The sequence below is a fragment of the Lacerta agilis genome, chromosome 4, assembly GCF_009819535.1.
Source record: "Lacerta agilis isolate rLacAgi1 chromosome 4, rLacAgi1.pri, whole genome shotgun sequence".
Classification (NCBI taxonomy): Eukaryota; Metazoa; Chordata; class Lepidosauria; order Squamata; family Lacertidae; genus Lacerta; species Lacerta agilis.
Genome location: NC_046315.1, coordinates 92290184 through 92304889, shown reverse-complemented (window position 1 = coordinate 92304889; position 14706 = coordinate 92290184). Strand labels below are relative to the sequence as shown.

Sequence of the window (14706 nt, the reverse complement as noted above, 5' to 3'; positions counted from 1 at the left end):
AAAGCGACACCCCGTGGTAGCATCGACGTATCGTCTTTCAGCTCCGCCCGCACGGTCCCGTTTCTTGACTTTTCTATCTCTACGTTACAACCGCCACTCCCGTCATGCCGCGCGAAACGGCGGGAGAAAGGAGCGTCTGGTGCCGAGGAGCGTCGCTCCCGTTGCCATGGCAGCAGGGCGGCCTCCCTCGGCGGCGCGAGGGCCCCGCCAGAGGAGCGCATGCGCGGCCCGTCGGCTGGCGGGGTTTGTGTGTGTGAGAGAGAGTTGCGGAGGAGCCGAGCGGGCGAAGTTCTCCCCCTGTTCCCCCTTCTCTTTCTCGTCAGGGCAGTTTATCCGTTTGCTGCGTAGCTGAGTCAGAGGCATGTGGAGGCTGCCTGGCTGTTGTTAGCAGCCGGGCTCTTTGGGGACCTACAACCCTTCAAGGTAGGCCAGTATCGTTAGGAGTATTTCCCAGTTTGTTTGTGGGGGAGGGGGGGGAGCAGGGCCTTGAAACCAGCCATTTACCAAAACCCCTCTGGTAGAAAGAGAAGGCGGCTAGGAATATGCTCTAAAGCAGCTGCTCACTAAGACAACTGCTGAGGAACGTTGGTAAAAATAAAAATGGGAGAACCTGCTTTTATTTTATTTTATTTATTTTATTTGTACATCTCCCTTAATCTGATTATGTCAGGGCAATTCAGGATCTGTGTCCCTGTCTATTGACCAGACGGTTGGTGGTTCGAGCCGTTGGAACGATTCCCTCGGGTATCCCTTCCAGCTCTGTGATTCTGTTATTCTTACTGGGTGCTCTGAACGGGTCGACTTCTTTTGAATGCCCCTGGCCTGTTTTACATTGCGTATCCGCAACACCGTTCATATGGTCTTTCGATTGTTGTTGGCAAACCGGTGAATATTTGAGTTGGGCATCGTGGATAGCTGTATGGTAGTGCATCATGCAACGTACTGCTGTTGTTAAAAACATGAGAACTGTTGGCTTAATGTTTTATTTCTGACAAGATAGGTTTATGAATAATAACTGATATGTGCCAGCATGGGGTTCTTCATCTTGTATAGAATTTATACACTTGGCATGTTTCAGATGCAGCACAGGATAGGATGAATTCTGTAAAAAAATCCTTCTACTTACCACCATTCGCTTCTTCTTTCTTTTCTCCCCAAGTTACTTGAACTACAAGTAGAAAGTCATCGGGCACTGTCGGGAGAATGTCACGGAAAAGCTCCAGAGAATCCAAAAAAGTTAATGTTTCCAGCTCCTTGGAATTGGAAGATATAAGCTTGGAGACTACAGTACCCACTGATGATATTTCTTCCTCAGAAGATCGGGAAGGTCCCGTCAAAATTACTAGACAGCTGATTGAGAGGAAGGAGCTGCTTCATAATGTGCAGTTGCTGAAAATAGAACTTTCCCAGAAGAACTTGATGTTAGACAACTTGAAGGTGGAATACCTGACTAAAGTATGATCTAATTCTTACATGTTTTAGGGTTGCAAAAAGCCAAGTTATTACTGGGAGATATAGTAATATGTTCTTGGTTTCCTTTTAAAATAGATGGAGTTTTGGGACATACTAAAAAACTGAGGGTGGGTTTGGGGTGGGGGAAGGAGGGGTAGATAAATACTCTTCATACTATGTATTGTTGGAAAGATATTGCCCTCGTTTTTATATAATTATGGGCCTCCATTAAATTCTCATTTCTGCCTGATTATCTGTTTTAGATTGAAGAACTGGAAGAAAAGCTTAATGATGCTCTCCATGAGAAACAGCTGCTATCTTTACGACTAGATAACCAGTTGGCATTACAGCAAGAAGATGCTCGGTATGAGACTGAAGAATTCGGAATCAGTGTATTCTAAATACAGAAGTAGGGCCTAAATCATAATTGACTGCTAAATATTTTTGCTAATTTTGTGTTACGCTATGCATTTGTGTTTCAGATCATTGAGCACAGACATAATGCCAAACCATGGTTGATTTTTGTAAATAAATGGCTAGTTCTTCAGGTCTGTGTACTCCCACCTGCTCCGCCTGCATGCAGAGATTTTCTCCACATCCCTCAGTTTGAAGAAGATCAGAATTTTGTTCAACTCATAACATGGATTTGTGCTTGCCCTGAAAATGAGGCTTGGAAGCAGTGGTGAAACTCCAATCCTAGTTTGCAGGGTGAAATTTCCAATCCTAGTTTGCAGAGTGAGCACAATCCACAGTTTACTGGTTTGAGCAAACTGTGGTTTGCTTTAAACCTGGAAAAGATGGAGGAAATTGCTATCTGTTTGGAGACAAGGCAGCTTCTGAGCCAATTTTCATGCATGTAACCCTAAACTATTGTTTGGCATTTCTGAACTACCCCTTTATTTAACACTTGCAAATTCTTATAGATTCACTGTGAAACACTGAATTCAAAGGAAATGAAACGTGTTTCTAGGATAAATTTATTTGGGTAAGTCACAAATAATTTATTGGTGTTTTTTCTTAGAAAACATCAAGAACTAATGAAACAGGAAATGGAAACCATCTTGCTGCGCCAGAAGCAGCTAGAAAAGAATAACCATCAGTTGAGAGAGCGGTCCGGAGATATTCGCCGCAGCTTGCGTGACCTTGAATTGACTGATGAGTGCTACACCAAACTCAAATCTCTTTCAGAAGATGAACTTTCAATTCCCGAATATGTATCTGTAAGTACTTGTACCCCATCAGAAGTATAAATCTATCACTGCTAGAGATAATGGAAATGGAGATAACTGTTAGGACAAGAAAATGAATAAATGATGCAAACTCCTATGTATGTTGTGTGTGAGAGGAATGAACTTCAAGGATCACTGTATAAATGTCAGCAGGTTCTGGAAAAATGTGATGATGGATGGAATGTGAAGCGGAATGTTTCCATTAAAAAAAAAACACCTAGGGCAGAATCCGGTGTTGTGCAAATGCACTTCTGCTCCTGCAAAACAACTTCACTTTCCTTTTGCCCTCTTACAGCCCCCCCCCCCACAACCCTCCCAAGAGGAACATGAAGTCCTCTTGGCATGAGTGAAAGTTCATGGGCAGCATTGGATACAACCTGTAATTTCTGCTTTTCTAGCATTGACATGGTTTTCACTACTTAATAATGGCTTTCACTGGTATTCATAATATGCCAGCCTACAACCTTTTTCAGCTTGAGGCCAGCCTTCCAGAAGAGACTTGTTTGTGGTGGGCAATGGCAGAGGCAAAAGTATGGTAGGCTAGTTTTACACACACACACACACACACACACACACACTATTTAAGCATCAAGAGCCGTTTTCAGAGTTCAGAGATGCTCTCAGCCAGGAAAAAAACATTTGGGATGTGATCTGGGGCCACTGAAAGGTGTGATCTGCACAGAGGGAGTGTAATTTAGGGTTTCAAGAGCCAGACAGTTAGGACCAGAAGGCCGCATTTGACCTCTTGACCTAAGATTCCCCACCTCTTGTCCAAATAATACGTCAGTACATTCTGTGTTTTGCTTAATTTACAAGGTAGCATCCAGATCTGCATTGTTGATCTTGTGTCCCTTCTTTTTAGTATGCACAGCAGTAAATAGAAACAGCATATAATATATTTTCACATGCAAGATCTCATGATGAAACATAGGAGCTGAAATATTGCCTCTGAATTTTGGGTCAACTAATTAACTATGGTCTCATGATAGACACCTATTATCAGTAGGTAGATGTAAGAAGCACCTGAAATTCATTCTAACTTTAGTCATTTTCTCTAGTCCTGTAGATGTTTGATAAAATATTGTAATGGAATTCTAAGGGTGTACAGTGGTACCTCGGGTTGCGGACACAATCCATTCTGGGGTACCATTCGCACCCCGTAAAGTCCACATCCCGAGCGGCGATATCGCGCATGTGCGAAAGCATGATATCGCGCTCCTGTGCATGCGCACACAGCAAGACTCGGGAGTAAACACTTCTGGGTTTGCCACATTCGCAACCCGCAAAAACGCAACGTGCAGCGAACCTAACCAGAGGTATGACTGTATGTTTTAAGTTAATCTAGGAGTCCCTGATTTAAGAAAATGTTTTTAGGATCTCAATTCTGAGGCCTCGATAAGTGCATTTTTATACTTATTAAAAGCATTTAGAAGATTGAAGGTAAATTTACCAACATTAATTGTGTGGTTGTATAGTGCTTAGTGTATTTTAAATGTGTACTTTATTTTATTCATGCAGATTTAAAAAATCGTTTGCCAAAAAGCTCACAATTGAAATGATGTCAAGGTGAAGAAGGAAGTGGGTATAAAATATTAATTCTTTTACACTGAAGGGTAATAATTATGTTTATGGTTCATGCATTTCAGATTATATTTTACGAAGCAGTACATCCTTTAAAAAAGGAGCTAAATGAACTACAGGTAAAGAAGGATGCAGCATCTGAAGAACTGAATGATTGCAAATCTCAGTTGAAACACTTGATGGAGGTTTGTATGCCGTTAAAAAAAAAAAAAAACTATTTTGTTCTGAAGCAGAAATAGCAACATGTTCAGTGGAATTTACTGCCAGCTAAGACTGCAGTCTTAACCCTGCTTACCTGGGAGTTAGCCCCATTGAATTCAGTAGGATTTACTTGTGAGTGAACGTGGCTAGGATTGTACTTTTTGTGTGTATAAGACTGGAGGCTTAATCTCCTGGGCTTCTCTTGCTATATAAACCTGGCTCTGTGGTCTGTTTTTCCCAGTGGGTGTTACAGGTTTAAAATGCCTGATGCAGCTCTTTTCAGGGAGAGTTTCCCAGGTACTAGAGCAAAGGTGAGTGTTTAGTAGAATGGCTGCTCTCTCTTTCATGAATCTAATGATATCTTTATAATGCATTAAGGTATATTCCTGGAAAACATTTAGTAAAAAAAGAAATATTGACCAAGCAATAAGATGCCATTTGGGCTAGTTGTTCAAAATGCAGAATGTGAACTTTAAAGTTATACAGAATTCTTCTTCAAGTTAGATGCTCATGGAAAATTAAAAATAGATATTTCTTTATCAGTACATGGTAGTATGCTGTGTTTAGTTTCAAGATGGAGAAAATGAGTTGGTGGTGGTAGTTGTTCTTGTTGTTGTTGTTGTTGCTGTTGCTGTTTGGTCGTGTCCGACACTTCGTGACCCCATGGACAAGAGCACGCCAGGCACTCCTGTCTTCCACTGCCTCCCGCAGTTTGGTCAGACTCATGTTAGAAGTTTCGAGAACACTGTCCAACCATCTCGTCCTCTGTCGTCCCCTTCTCCTTGTGCCCTCCATCTTTCCCAACATCAGGTCTTTTCTAGGGAGTCTTCTGAAGAGGTGGCCAAAGTATTGGAGCCTCAGCTTCAGGATCTGTTCTTCCAGTGAGCATTCAGGGCTGATTTCCTTCAGAATTGATAGGTTTGTTGTTCTTGCAGTCCATGGGACTCTCAAGAGTCTCCTCCAGCACCATAATTCAAAAGCATCAATTCTTCAGCGATCAGCCTTCTTTATGGTCCAGCTCTCACTTCCATATATCACTACTGGGAAAACCATAGCTTTAACTATACGGACCTTTGTCGGCAAGGTGATGTCTTTGCTTTTTAAGATGCTGTCTAGGTTTGTCATTGCTTTTCTCCCAAGAAGCAGGCGTCTTCTAATTTTGCGACTGCTGTCGTCATCTGCAGTGATCATGGAGCCCAAGAAAGTGAAATCTCTCACTGCCTCCATTTCTTCCCCTTCTATTTGCCAGGAGGTGATGGGACCAGTAGCCATGATCTTAGATTTTTTGATGTTGAGCTTCAGACCATATTTTGCGCTCTCCTCTTTCACCCTCATTAAAAGGTTCTTTAATTCTTCCTCACTTTCTGCCATCAAGGTTGTGTCCTCAGCATATCTGAGGTTGTTGATATTTCTTCTGGCAATTTTAATTCTGGCTTGGGATTCATCCAGTCCAGGCTTTCACATGATGAATTCTGCATATAAGTTAAATAAGCAGGGAGACAATATACTGTACAGCCTTGTCATACTCCTTTCCCAATTTTGAACCAATCAGTTATTCCATATCCAGTTCTAACTGTAGCTTCTTGTCCCACATAGAGATTTCTCAGGAGACAAATGAGGTGATCCGGCACTCCCATTTCTTTAAGAACTTGCCATAGTTTGCTGTGGTCAACACAGTCAAATGCTTTTGCATAATCAATGAAGCAGAAGTAGATGGTTTTCTGGAACCCTCTAGCTTTCTCCATAATCCAGCGCATGTTTGCAATTTGGTCTCTGGTTCCTCTGTCCCTTCGAAATCCAGCTTGCACTTTTGGGAGTTCTCGGTCCACATACTGCTTAAGCCTGCCTTGTAGAATTTTAAGCATAACCTTGCTAGCATGTGAAATGAGTGCAATTGTGCGGTAGTTGGAGCATTATTTGGCACTGCCCTTCTTTGGGATTGGGATGTAGACTGATCTTCTCCAATCCTCTGGCCACTGCTAAGTTTTCCAAACTTGCTGGAATATTGAGTGTAGCACCTTAACAGCATCATCTTTTAAAAATTTAAATAGTTCAGCTGGAATATCATCACTTCTACAGGCCTTGTTATTAGCAGTGCTTTCTAAAGCCAATTTGACTTCACTCTCCAGGATGTCTGGCTCAAGGTCAGCAACCACATTGCCTGGGGTGTACGAGACCTCCATATCTTTCTGGTATAATTCCTCTGTGTATTTTTGCCACCTCTTCTTGATGTCTTCTGCTTCTGTTAGGTCCTTTCTACTTTTATCCTTTATTATGGTAATCTTTGTACGAAATGTTCCTTTCATATCTCCAATTTTCTTGAACAGATCTCTGGGTTTTCCCATTCTGTTGTTTTTCTCTAATTCTTTGCATTGCTCGTTTAAGAATGCCCTCTTGTCTCTCCTTGCTATTTTTTAGAAATCTGCATTCAATTTCCTGTATCTTTCACTATCTCCCTCGCATTTTGCTTGCCTTCTCTCCCCTGCTATTTGTAAGGCCTCATTGGACAGCCACTTTGCTTTCTTGCATCTCCTTTTCATTGGGATGGTTTTCGTTGCTGCTGAGTTGTTTGTTAGAGCAAGCTAAATGGTCAAGTTTCAGGTCACACAAAGCCCTTTTGCACTAAGATGGGATTATAAATGGTTTCATGAGGATTACAACAGGCTGAAACTCCCTAGATTTCAACATTGTCTCAACAACTAAGTGTTGGGTGACAATGGCTGTACTTTATTCTACTTAAAGTGTAATAAGCACTTTCGTGAGCCAATGAATACATTGTACAAACAAACACAATGACAAATGACAACATGAAATTCCAGAGCAACTCATAACATGCTGTAGACTTCTGATCTGTGTCTAAGAGGAATCTTCAATAAATAAAATGTATTGAGAGACAGATGCAGAAATTGTTAAATGCGAACATTTCCTATTTCTTACCACTTGGTGTCAGTATCAACTCAGCGGTAAACAATACCTGGGGATTAAAGAAATTGATACCTGAGAATGCTAATCAGAGAAAGTAGAGGGTTGTGAGCATTTGAGTGTTTAGGTTTCTCTGGCAAGAGAATACAAATGAAATCAATCAGCTTTCACAGTGATGAGAATTAGGACTAATTCCCAAAGTATTCTTTGCTCTAACCAAGCACGCCCTCCTAAAATATATTTTCTTAGATTATGTATCTGTTAAAAGAATGTACTAAACCAGGTTGATGTCTTCAATGTTTCTTAATCTTTGGGGCTCATCCATAACCTGAAAGAAGAAACATGAATATTGAAAATAAGACAGTTTTAAGTCTGGCACTCTGGTAACTAAGAAAAAGGATTCTAGAAGTATTTGAGGAGAAAGTTTATTTTATCCTGTATTTTAATAGGAAGATAGGTATAGCTGATCCCCAGAAGAAAAGTGATACCCAAAACACATTGGAGCTATCATGCTTCATTCTTTATTTTCTTGGGGTTATTAAACCTCTAAGCAAGGCCTTAGAGCATCTTCCTATGAAGAAAGGTTGAGTTGGGAACACAGTAGGTTTGTAAAAGTGTAAAAGAAGAGGAATTTCTCTAATTCTCATCTAAGTTAAATTGCAGAGGGTTGAGTTCCGATAAATGTATTACTTGTATATACAGATCCACACTTAGCACTACTTCAGAATAGACTCTCGTGTCTATTATCTCATTATCCTTAAAGGAACTCCTGTGAAACTGTCAGAAAAACTGTAAGGGTCTTTCAAGTATTGCAAGCCTGTCACATTTGTTCAAACTTGTTGTGACTAGCCAGTTTTGCAGCACTTAGATTTGGAGAACCTTGCCTTATAAGGGAAATGGAAAAGAAGCATAAAACAACTAGTTTTTCAGGGCTTAATAAATCCACCTGCTTTAGTAGTGATTCATCTACCTCGACAGGTGGAAAATTGTATACTTAGCTGTAAGCGTAAATAGCGTGTTGTGACATCAGTGGATTTTTTTTAATGCTGGTTGCAGACTTTTTAAGTTCAATACTGTCACACGCACTTGCCCCAAATCCCTAAAATTTATTCCTCTGCATTTGACCTGTGAGACCATTTCAACCAAGCCACACCCACTTGCCCTGCAGCTGACATCATATATGACATCAGATGCAGGGCTAGTAAAGTGGCCCGGAAGTGCGCTGGAAATAGCGTGCGCACATGAGCATGGCCACACACTCCACCGCCCTATGGCCTGCCGCGTGATCGGCGCTGGAGACACCGGCCCGAGGCGCGGTAAGTTTGCTGACCCCTGTATTAGATACAGAGAAACACTGGCAGAAGGGTGTTGGTAAAAGGTGATTTCCTGCCTCCTCCCAAGGCCACGAGAACCAATAGAGTGGGGCGGCTGTAGCATAGACGGCTGAGGAAGAAAGGAAATAAAAGTGGCACCCACAGAAGGTCCCTCCATCTGATTCCCCCCCCCCCAATTATTTTCACCCATTCTCCCCATCCTGCTCAGCCCCCTATGCCAGAGCATATCTTATTCAGCAGGTTTTGGGGAGCTGAGGGAGGAAAACAGGAAAGTCACTTTCCACTTGCTTTTCTACTGCCTTATCTCAAGATTGAATCCAATGTAATACACTCATGTCTTTGTAATTAACAAAATGGTCTTTCTAACCTATGTCTGAAGAACCAGGACTTTTTTTCAGCCAAGAACTGAGTTCCGGCACATCTTTTGTGTGTTCTGGCAAAGCTCAACAACTTTGGTTCCAGCACCTCTTTTTGTAGAGAAAAAAAAAAAGTATCAACTTCTGGAACCAAGTGTGGCTGTGTGTTCATGTTCCTTGCATTGCGTTCCCCCAACATGCCCCTATGGCAACCCCCTTTTTAAACTGACAGAGTTTGTAAGACAATTGATCAAAGGGGGGGAATTAAAAATGCCAAGGGCTGTGGCTGAACATTTTCGTGTGCATGGTATATTTCTCTGAATCCCAGCCTCTATTTTCACATTAAATAGTAGTGTGGTGTTTGTTTTGCAGAACTATGAAGCAGAGCGAAGAAGTCGGTCAGAACTAGAAGTCAGATGTCAGCGTTTAACACTTGAACTAGCTGATACAAAGCAAATGATTCATCAAGGCGATTATAGACAAGAGAATTACGATAAAGTAAAAGGGTAAGTGTGTAGTAAAGAAAATTACAGAAGGAGCTCTCATATTGCCTTGGATCAAAGGTAATGGGTTATATCCAATGGTGCCTGTGAATAAAGAGAATGTTCCAATAAGTATCTTGTCTTGTATCACTCAATTTATTTATTGCATTAGCCATATGGCCATAGCACATAGTAAAAGACCAGGCAGTGGCCTGGCGCGATTATACAAAGAATACTACAGATACAGTTAAAACATTGGATGTAAAATTGTGCTGGATGATACAGATAAAATAGAGAACAATAGCAGGGCATGACGTCAGTGTCCATGTCAGGAAGATACATAGGACTAAGGCTAAGGCAAGTTAGCCGAAATGGTGGTCCTAAGTTTCAGGGCCTGTAATGTATATATGGCCACTCAATCTTGTATTGTGGCTATTTTGAGCTAGCAAAGAATGGTGGATGGCACTTGCTTGGAGACCACCAAACATGTTTGGAACTATCAAACATGAGAATGAGTGTATCAACCAGGGAGCTTTGCAGGGCTTTTGCAGATTGTTGCTGTGTACACAAGCATGGGAAAGTGATGACATTGTATTTTGCAATGTGAAACTATATGAAAGCGCAAGGAAAATGAGATTCTTGGACTCAGCAGGGTCCAAATTAATGTACACAAGACTTACTGTAACTTAATTTGAGCTCCACTGATCAAAGCATATCTAAAGGACTGTTGATGTTAGATTTGCACAGGAAGCATAGATTACAGAAGCAGTCAAGAGTTTGAGGGGTTCATAATTTTACGGTACCCTCATTTCCCCCCCCCCAACAGGGAGCGTGATGCATTTGAACATGATTTTTCAGAGCTTCGAAGAAAATACGAAATATTGGAAGTATCACACAAAGCACTAACCAAAGAAAGAAATGATTTATCAAAAGAGGTGAGATCTTCATATCTAATATGACCATTATCCGAAACATTTATTCAAAAGGTAAAGGTAAAGGGACCCCTGACCATTAGGTCCAGTCGTGTCCGACTCTGGGGTTGCGGCACTCATCTCGCTCTATAGGCCGAGGGAGCCGGCGTACAGCTTCTGGGTCATGTGACCGGCATGACTGAGCCGCTTCTGGCGAACCAGAGCAGCGCACAGAAACGCCATTTACCTTCCCGCCGGAGCGGTACCTATTTACTTGCACTTTGACATGCTTTTGAACTGCTAGGTTGGCAGGAGCAGGGACCGAGCAACAGGAGCTCACCCCGTCGCGGGGATTCGAACCGCTGACCTTCTGATCAGTAAGCCCTAGGCCACCTGCGTCCCTTCCTATTCAAAAGGTACAAAGGCCCAAATTAGAATTTTCTTTGCCCCCCCTTTTACACTTATATTTGATATATACCTGGAGTAGTCTACTGCAGGCATCCCCAAATTCAGCCCTCCAGATGTTTTGGGACTACAACTCCCATCATCCCTTGCTAACAGGACCAGTGGTCAGGGATGATGGGAATTGTAGACTCAAAACATCTGGAGGGCCGAGTTTGGGGATGCCTGGTCTACTGAGTTTGGATCTTTATGTTACAACAAACTGCTTGTTAATCCAGTTCATGAGCTAGGCATCCCTTCTTTGCCAATCTCTTTCCAAATATTAACTGCCTGAAACTCCACCTGCCATCCTTTGGCACGTAGCTTTCTTTGATTCTGCCTTTTAGGAGTATCATCTGTATTTAAACTGTTATCATTGTTCATGATTTAGATTCCTTCTTCTTTTGTCACATCTTTGCAGTCATACTTAATAGGTTCTGTGCCTACCGAGAACCACAATTGGGAAACTTGGAGAGTGGAAGGATGTGTTTCCTTCTTCTGGTATATCTTGAATAACTGAGATTCACCAAATAGTGCTGTTCCTATAGAATGGATAAGGGAGATGCAAAGGAATCTATTTGAATTCCATCATTTCACTGTTGAAATCTATGTATCAAGGGGGGAAGCCTGTGGGCGAGGGGAAGAACAAAGAGACACTCAACTGTAAAACATAATAAAATTTATAAATGTTGAAAATAATTTGTATATAGGCAAATTATTTGTATATAATTTTGTGTATAAATGATACATTTTTTAAGACTTGGAATGGGTCATACAGTGGTACCTTGGTTTAAGAACAGCTTAGTTTATGAACAACTTGGATTAAGAATGCTGCAAACCCAGAAGTAGGTGTTTTGGTTTGTGACCTTTGCCTTGGAAGCAGAACATGTTCTGCTTCCTATTGAGTATGTTCCATTTGTAAATTGAGTCCCCCGCTGCTATGGGAAAGCACACCTTGGCTGAAGAACGGACGTCCGGAACAGATTAAGTTCGTAAACCAAGGTACCACTGTATATCTAAATTACATTGTACTGCATGCAGGGATAAACAGTGTGCTGCCACAGCAAATATACCTAAAGCGCAAGGAATGAGTACAAATGCAAATCTAAGTTGTTCACTTAAGAGAACTGTGTCATCCATTGCAATGGGGAGATTCAGAATTGCATCTTGTTTTCTTAAACCACCCTGGAAGCTCTGTTAAATATAAATATTCACAGTGGTACTCAACTAAGTCATACAGAGTTGAGCAATTGAAATCAGGGGGTGGTAGTCAACTAAGTTTTACTCAGAATAGGCCCATTAAATTTAATGGAATCATTTTGTTGTGTTCATTCATTTCAGAGAGTCGACTCTTAGTAAACCTTTGTTGAATACTACTCAGTGACCTTGCATCCAATAGTTTCAGTGGATCCACCCTGAGTGTGACTAACATCTATAAATCTTTTAAATAAAATAAGAAAAAACTCTTAACCAGAGAGGTGGGGGTTGTACTACAGACTGCCTGATTTCATCATACCTATTTTGTATTTAAAGGTTGCAGCTTTACAGCAGTCTGTTACCTTACTGCAAAAAGATAAGGATTACCTCAATCGTCAAAACATGGAGCTTAATGTTCGCTGTGCTCATGAAGAAGATCGTCTTGAAAGGCTTCAGGTTCAGCTAGAAGATGCTAAGAAGGCCAGAGAAGAAATTTATGAGAAATATGTCACATCCAGGTACGTAGTTCTGTTAATTCATTCAACAAATGATTCATTGCAGCAGACTGTTGTTGGGTAGGACAAAATAACTTATAGTAAACATAATGTTTTTGGTCAGTTGATCAGATTTCCCCAGAACCAATCAGTTGAAATCAAATTCTGCTGTAGTGTTCTCAGGTTTTAGTTTCTACATACAGAAAAATCTGAAAGAAGCTGTGAGACCTTTATAAAACTTATAACAATAATTATCCATTATTGCTAGAGGATTTACACAGTCAGAAATTAAGCCTATTAATATTTTCCTCAGGTTGCACTATATTACTAAAACTAAGACTATTATGATGCCTTAAAATTTTGATTAAACAATCCACCCTAGTTTTAAAAAATCTCCAAGTAGCTTAAGATCAGTGATACTATAATGTTTTATTTTGCATCGTTAGTAGTGAAGCTCCTGTGGACTTATTTGCAATTCTGTAACATGTCACCAACATTAATACAAAATAACTTATTTATGAAAGGGAATATTTGTGAATTCTGAACAAGTATTGGTTCAGTTGGTAACAACATATATGCAGGCATCTGCTACTGCTTAAGGGATGGCAACTCTTCTTATCGTTTTAGCTAGTAGCTGAGCTCAGGTTCAGGTTGGCAATTAGTCAAAAGGAAGACGTATATAACAGAGAGCAGTTCTTTTTATCTAGGAGTAAAAAAGCAATGATTCTTCTCGGGCGGTGAGATCCAACATCACATTTTCTTCAGAGGGTGCCACCATTCGATAAATCTTACTGGGTGATAAGCAACTCAAAAGGGATAATACAAAGAAAGCTACAGGTTTTTTTTAACTTGCTTTCCTTTTTTTAATGAAGAGACCATTATAAAACAGAATATGAAAACAAACTGCATAATGAATTGGAACAAATAAGGCAGAAGACATCTCAAGAAATAGAACAGCTTCGAACAGCTACAAAGGAAATGTATGAACGTGAAAACAGGTGGGTAACTACTTTTAGAAATAATGGAACATAAAAACAAATAAGGAAGGAAAATACCTTGCATTTGGTGCTTGATAATTCTGAAACACATTTTAGATCCTCATTTTTACTAATCATTTTGGCTTCTCGAAGCTACCAACATGAGTTTGACCAAACTGTGGGAGGCAGTGGAAGACAGGAGTGCTTGGCGTGCTTTGGTCCATGGGGTCACAAAGAGTTGGACACGACTAAACAACAACAACAACATGGCTTCTCTCTGTGCCAGCATTGGTCTAGAATGCACCAGTTATTTTTCCCGGAAGAGGCTATGATGTGGATTTGTTTCCCGTGACCCTCATTTCTGATGACAAGGCACACTGCAACAGTTCCCACACCAAAAAAATGTTTTTAGTTGGAATAGCAAAAGCAACCTTCTGTTTCATTCAGGTGTAAGACAGACCATGCTGAATCATTAATAAGCCATAATGAGCCTTTGGCTCATTTTTAGAAGTCTTACTTTCTGTCACTACTTATTACCTTCAAAATCCTTTTTCTAAAATCCTTCTTTTTGACAGTGGTGGCAGAGCTAATGGAAATTTAGTTCAGAACATGGTGCTGCCTCTATGAGAGAATATGATCACTGGTGTAGGAAGGGCGGGGCGTAGGGGGCGGGGTGCCCTGGGCAGCGCGATCCCGGTAGGGTTCCATCTTGGCTGCCCCCCCACCCGCACTGCACGCCACACCCCCAGAACGCACGCCAGCCCCGCCACCGCCTGCTTCTCACTCCCGGTGCCGGAGCATGAAGCTCCGCCACTGAATATGATCAAACTCTTCTATATAATAATCAGGTTCTTATGTGTGTGCATGGTTCCTGAAATATGAACATACAAATTATGACAGGTAGTAATGCAGAGAGAAAGCAACAGGTTTGTGCAATCAACTGCATTTGCATGGAATGAAGTTTTAGGTTTTAAATAGCCTTGTGTTGACTTGTGAAAGCTAAAGAACTGATATGTAGTATTTAGTCCTCATTTCCCTTCTCCTTCTCTACCACCAGTCAGGTAAATTATACCAACTACTAATTGCATCACTGGGGTTAACAGAAAGCTTTGCTTCCCATGTACAGACT

General features: G+C 41.1%; 1 protein-coding gene across 1 annotated transcript in view; it reads left to right on the top strand.

Moving 5' to 3' along the window:
* The first annotated feature begins 285 nt into the window (after positions 1-285).
* Positions 286-14706, top strand: part of PIBF1 (progesterone immunomodulatory binding factor 1) — a 73013-nt gene continuing 58592 nt past the window's right edge. The window contains 9 exon segments of the mRNA XM_033147976.1: positions 286-423; positions 1160-1455; positions 1716-1816; positions 2474-2672; positions 4328-4447; positions 9448-9581; positions 10384-10492; positions 12443-12624; positions 13473-13598. Of these exon segments, the coding sequence (XP_033003867.1) occupies positions 1204-1455; positions 1716-1816; positions 2474-2672; positions 4328-4447; positions 9448-9581; positions 10384-10492; positions 12443-12624; positions 13473-13598 (1223 nt within the window). The 5' untranslated portion in view covers positions 286-423; positions 1160-1203.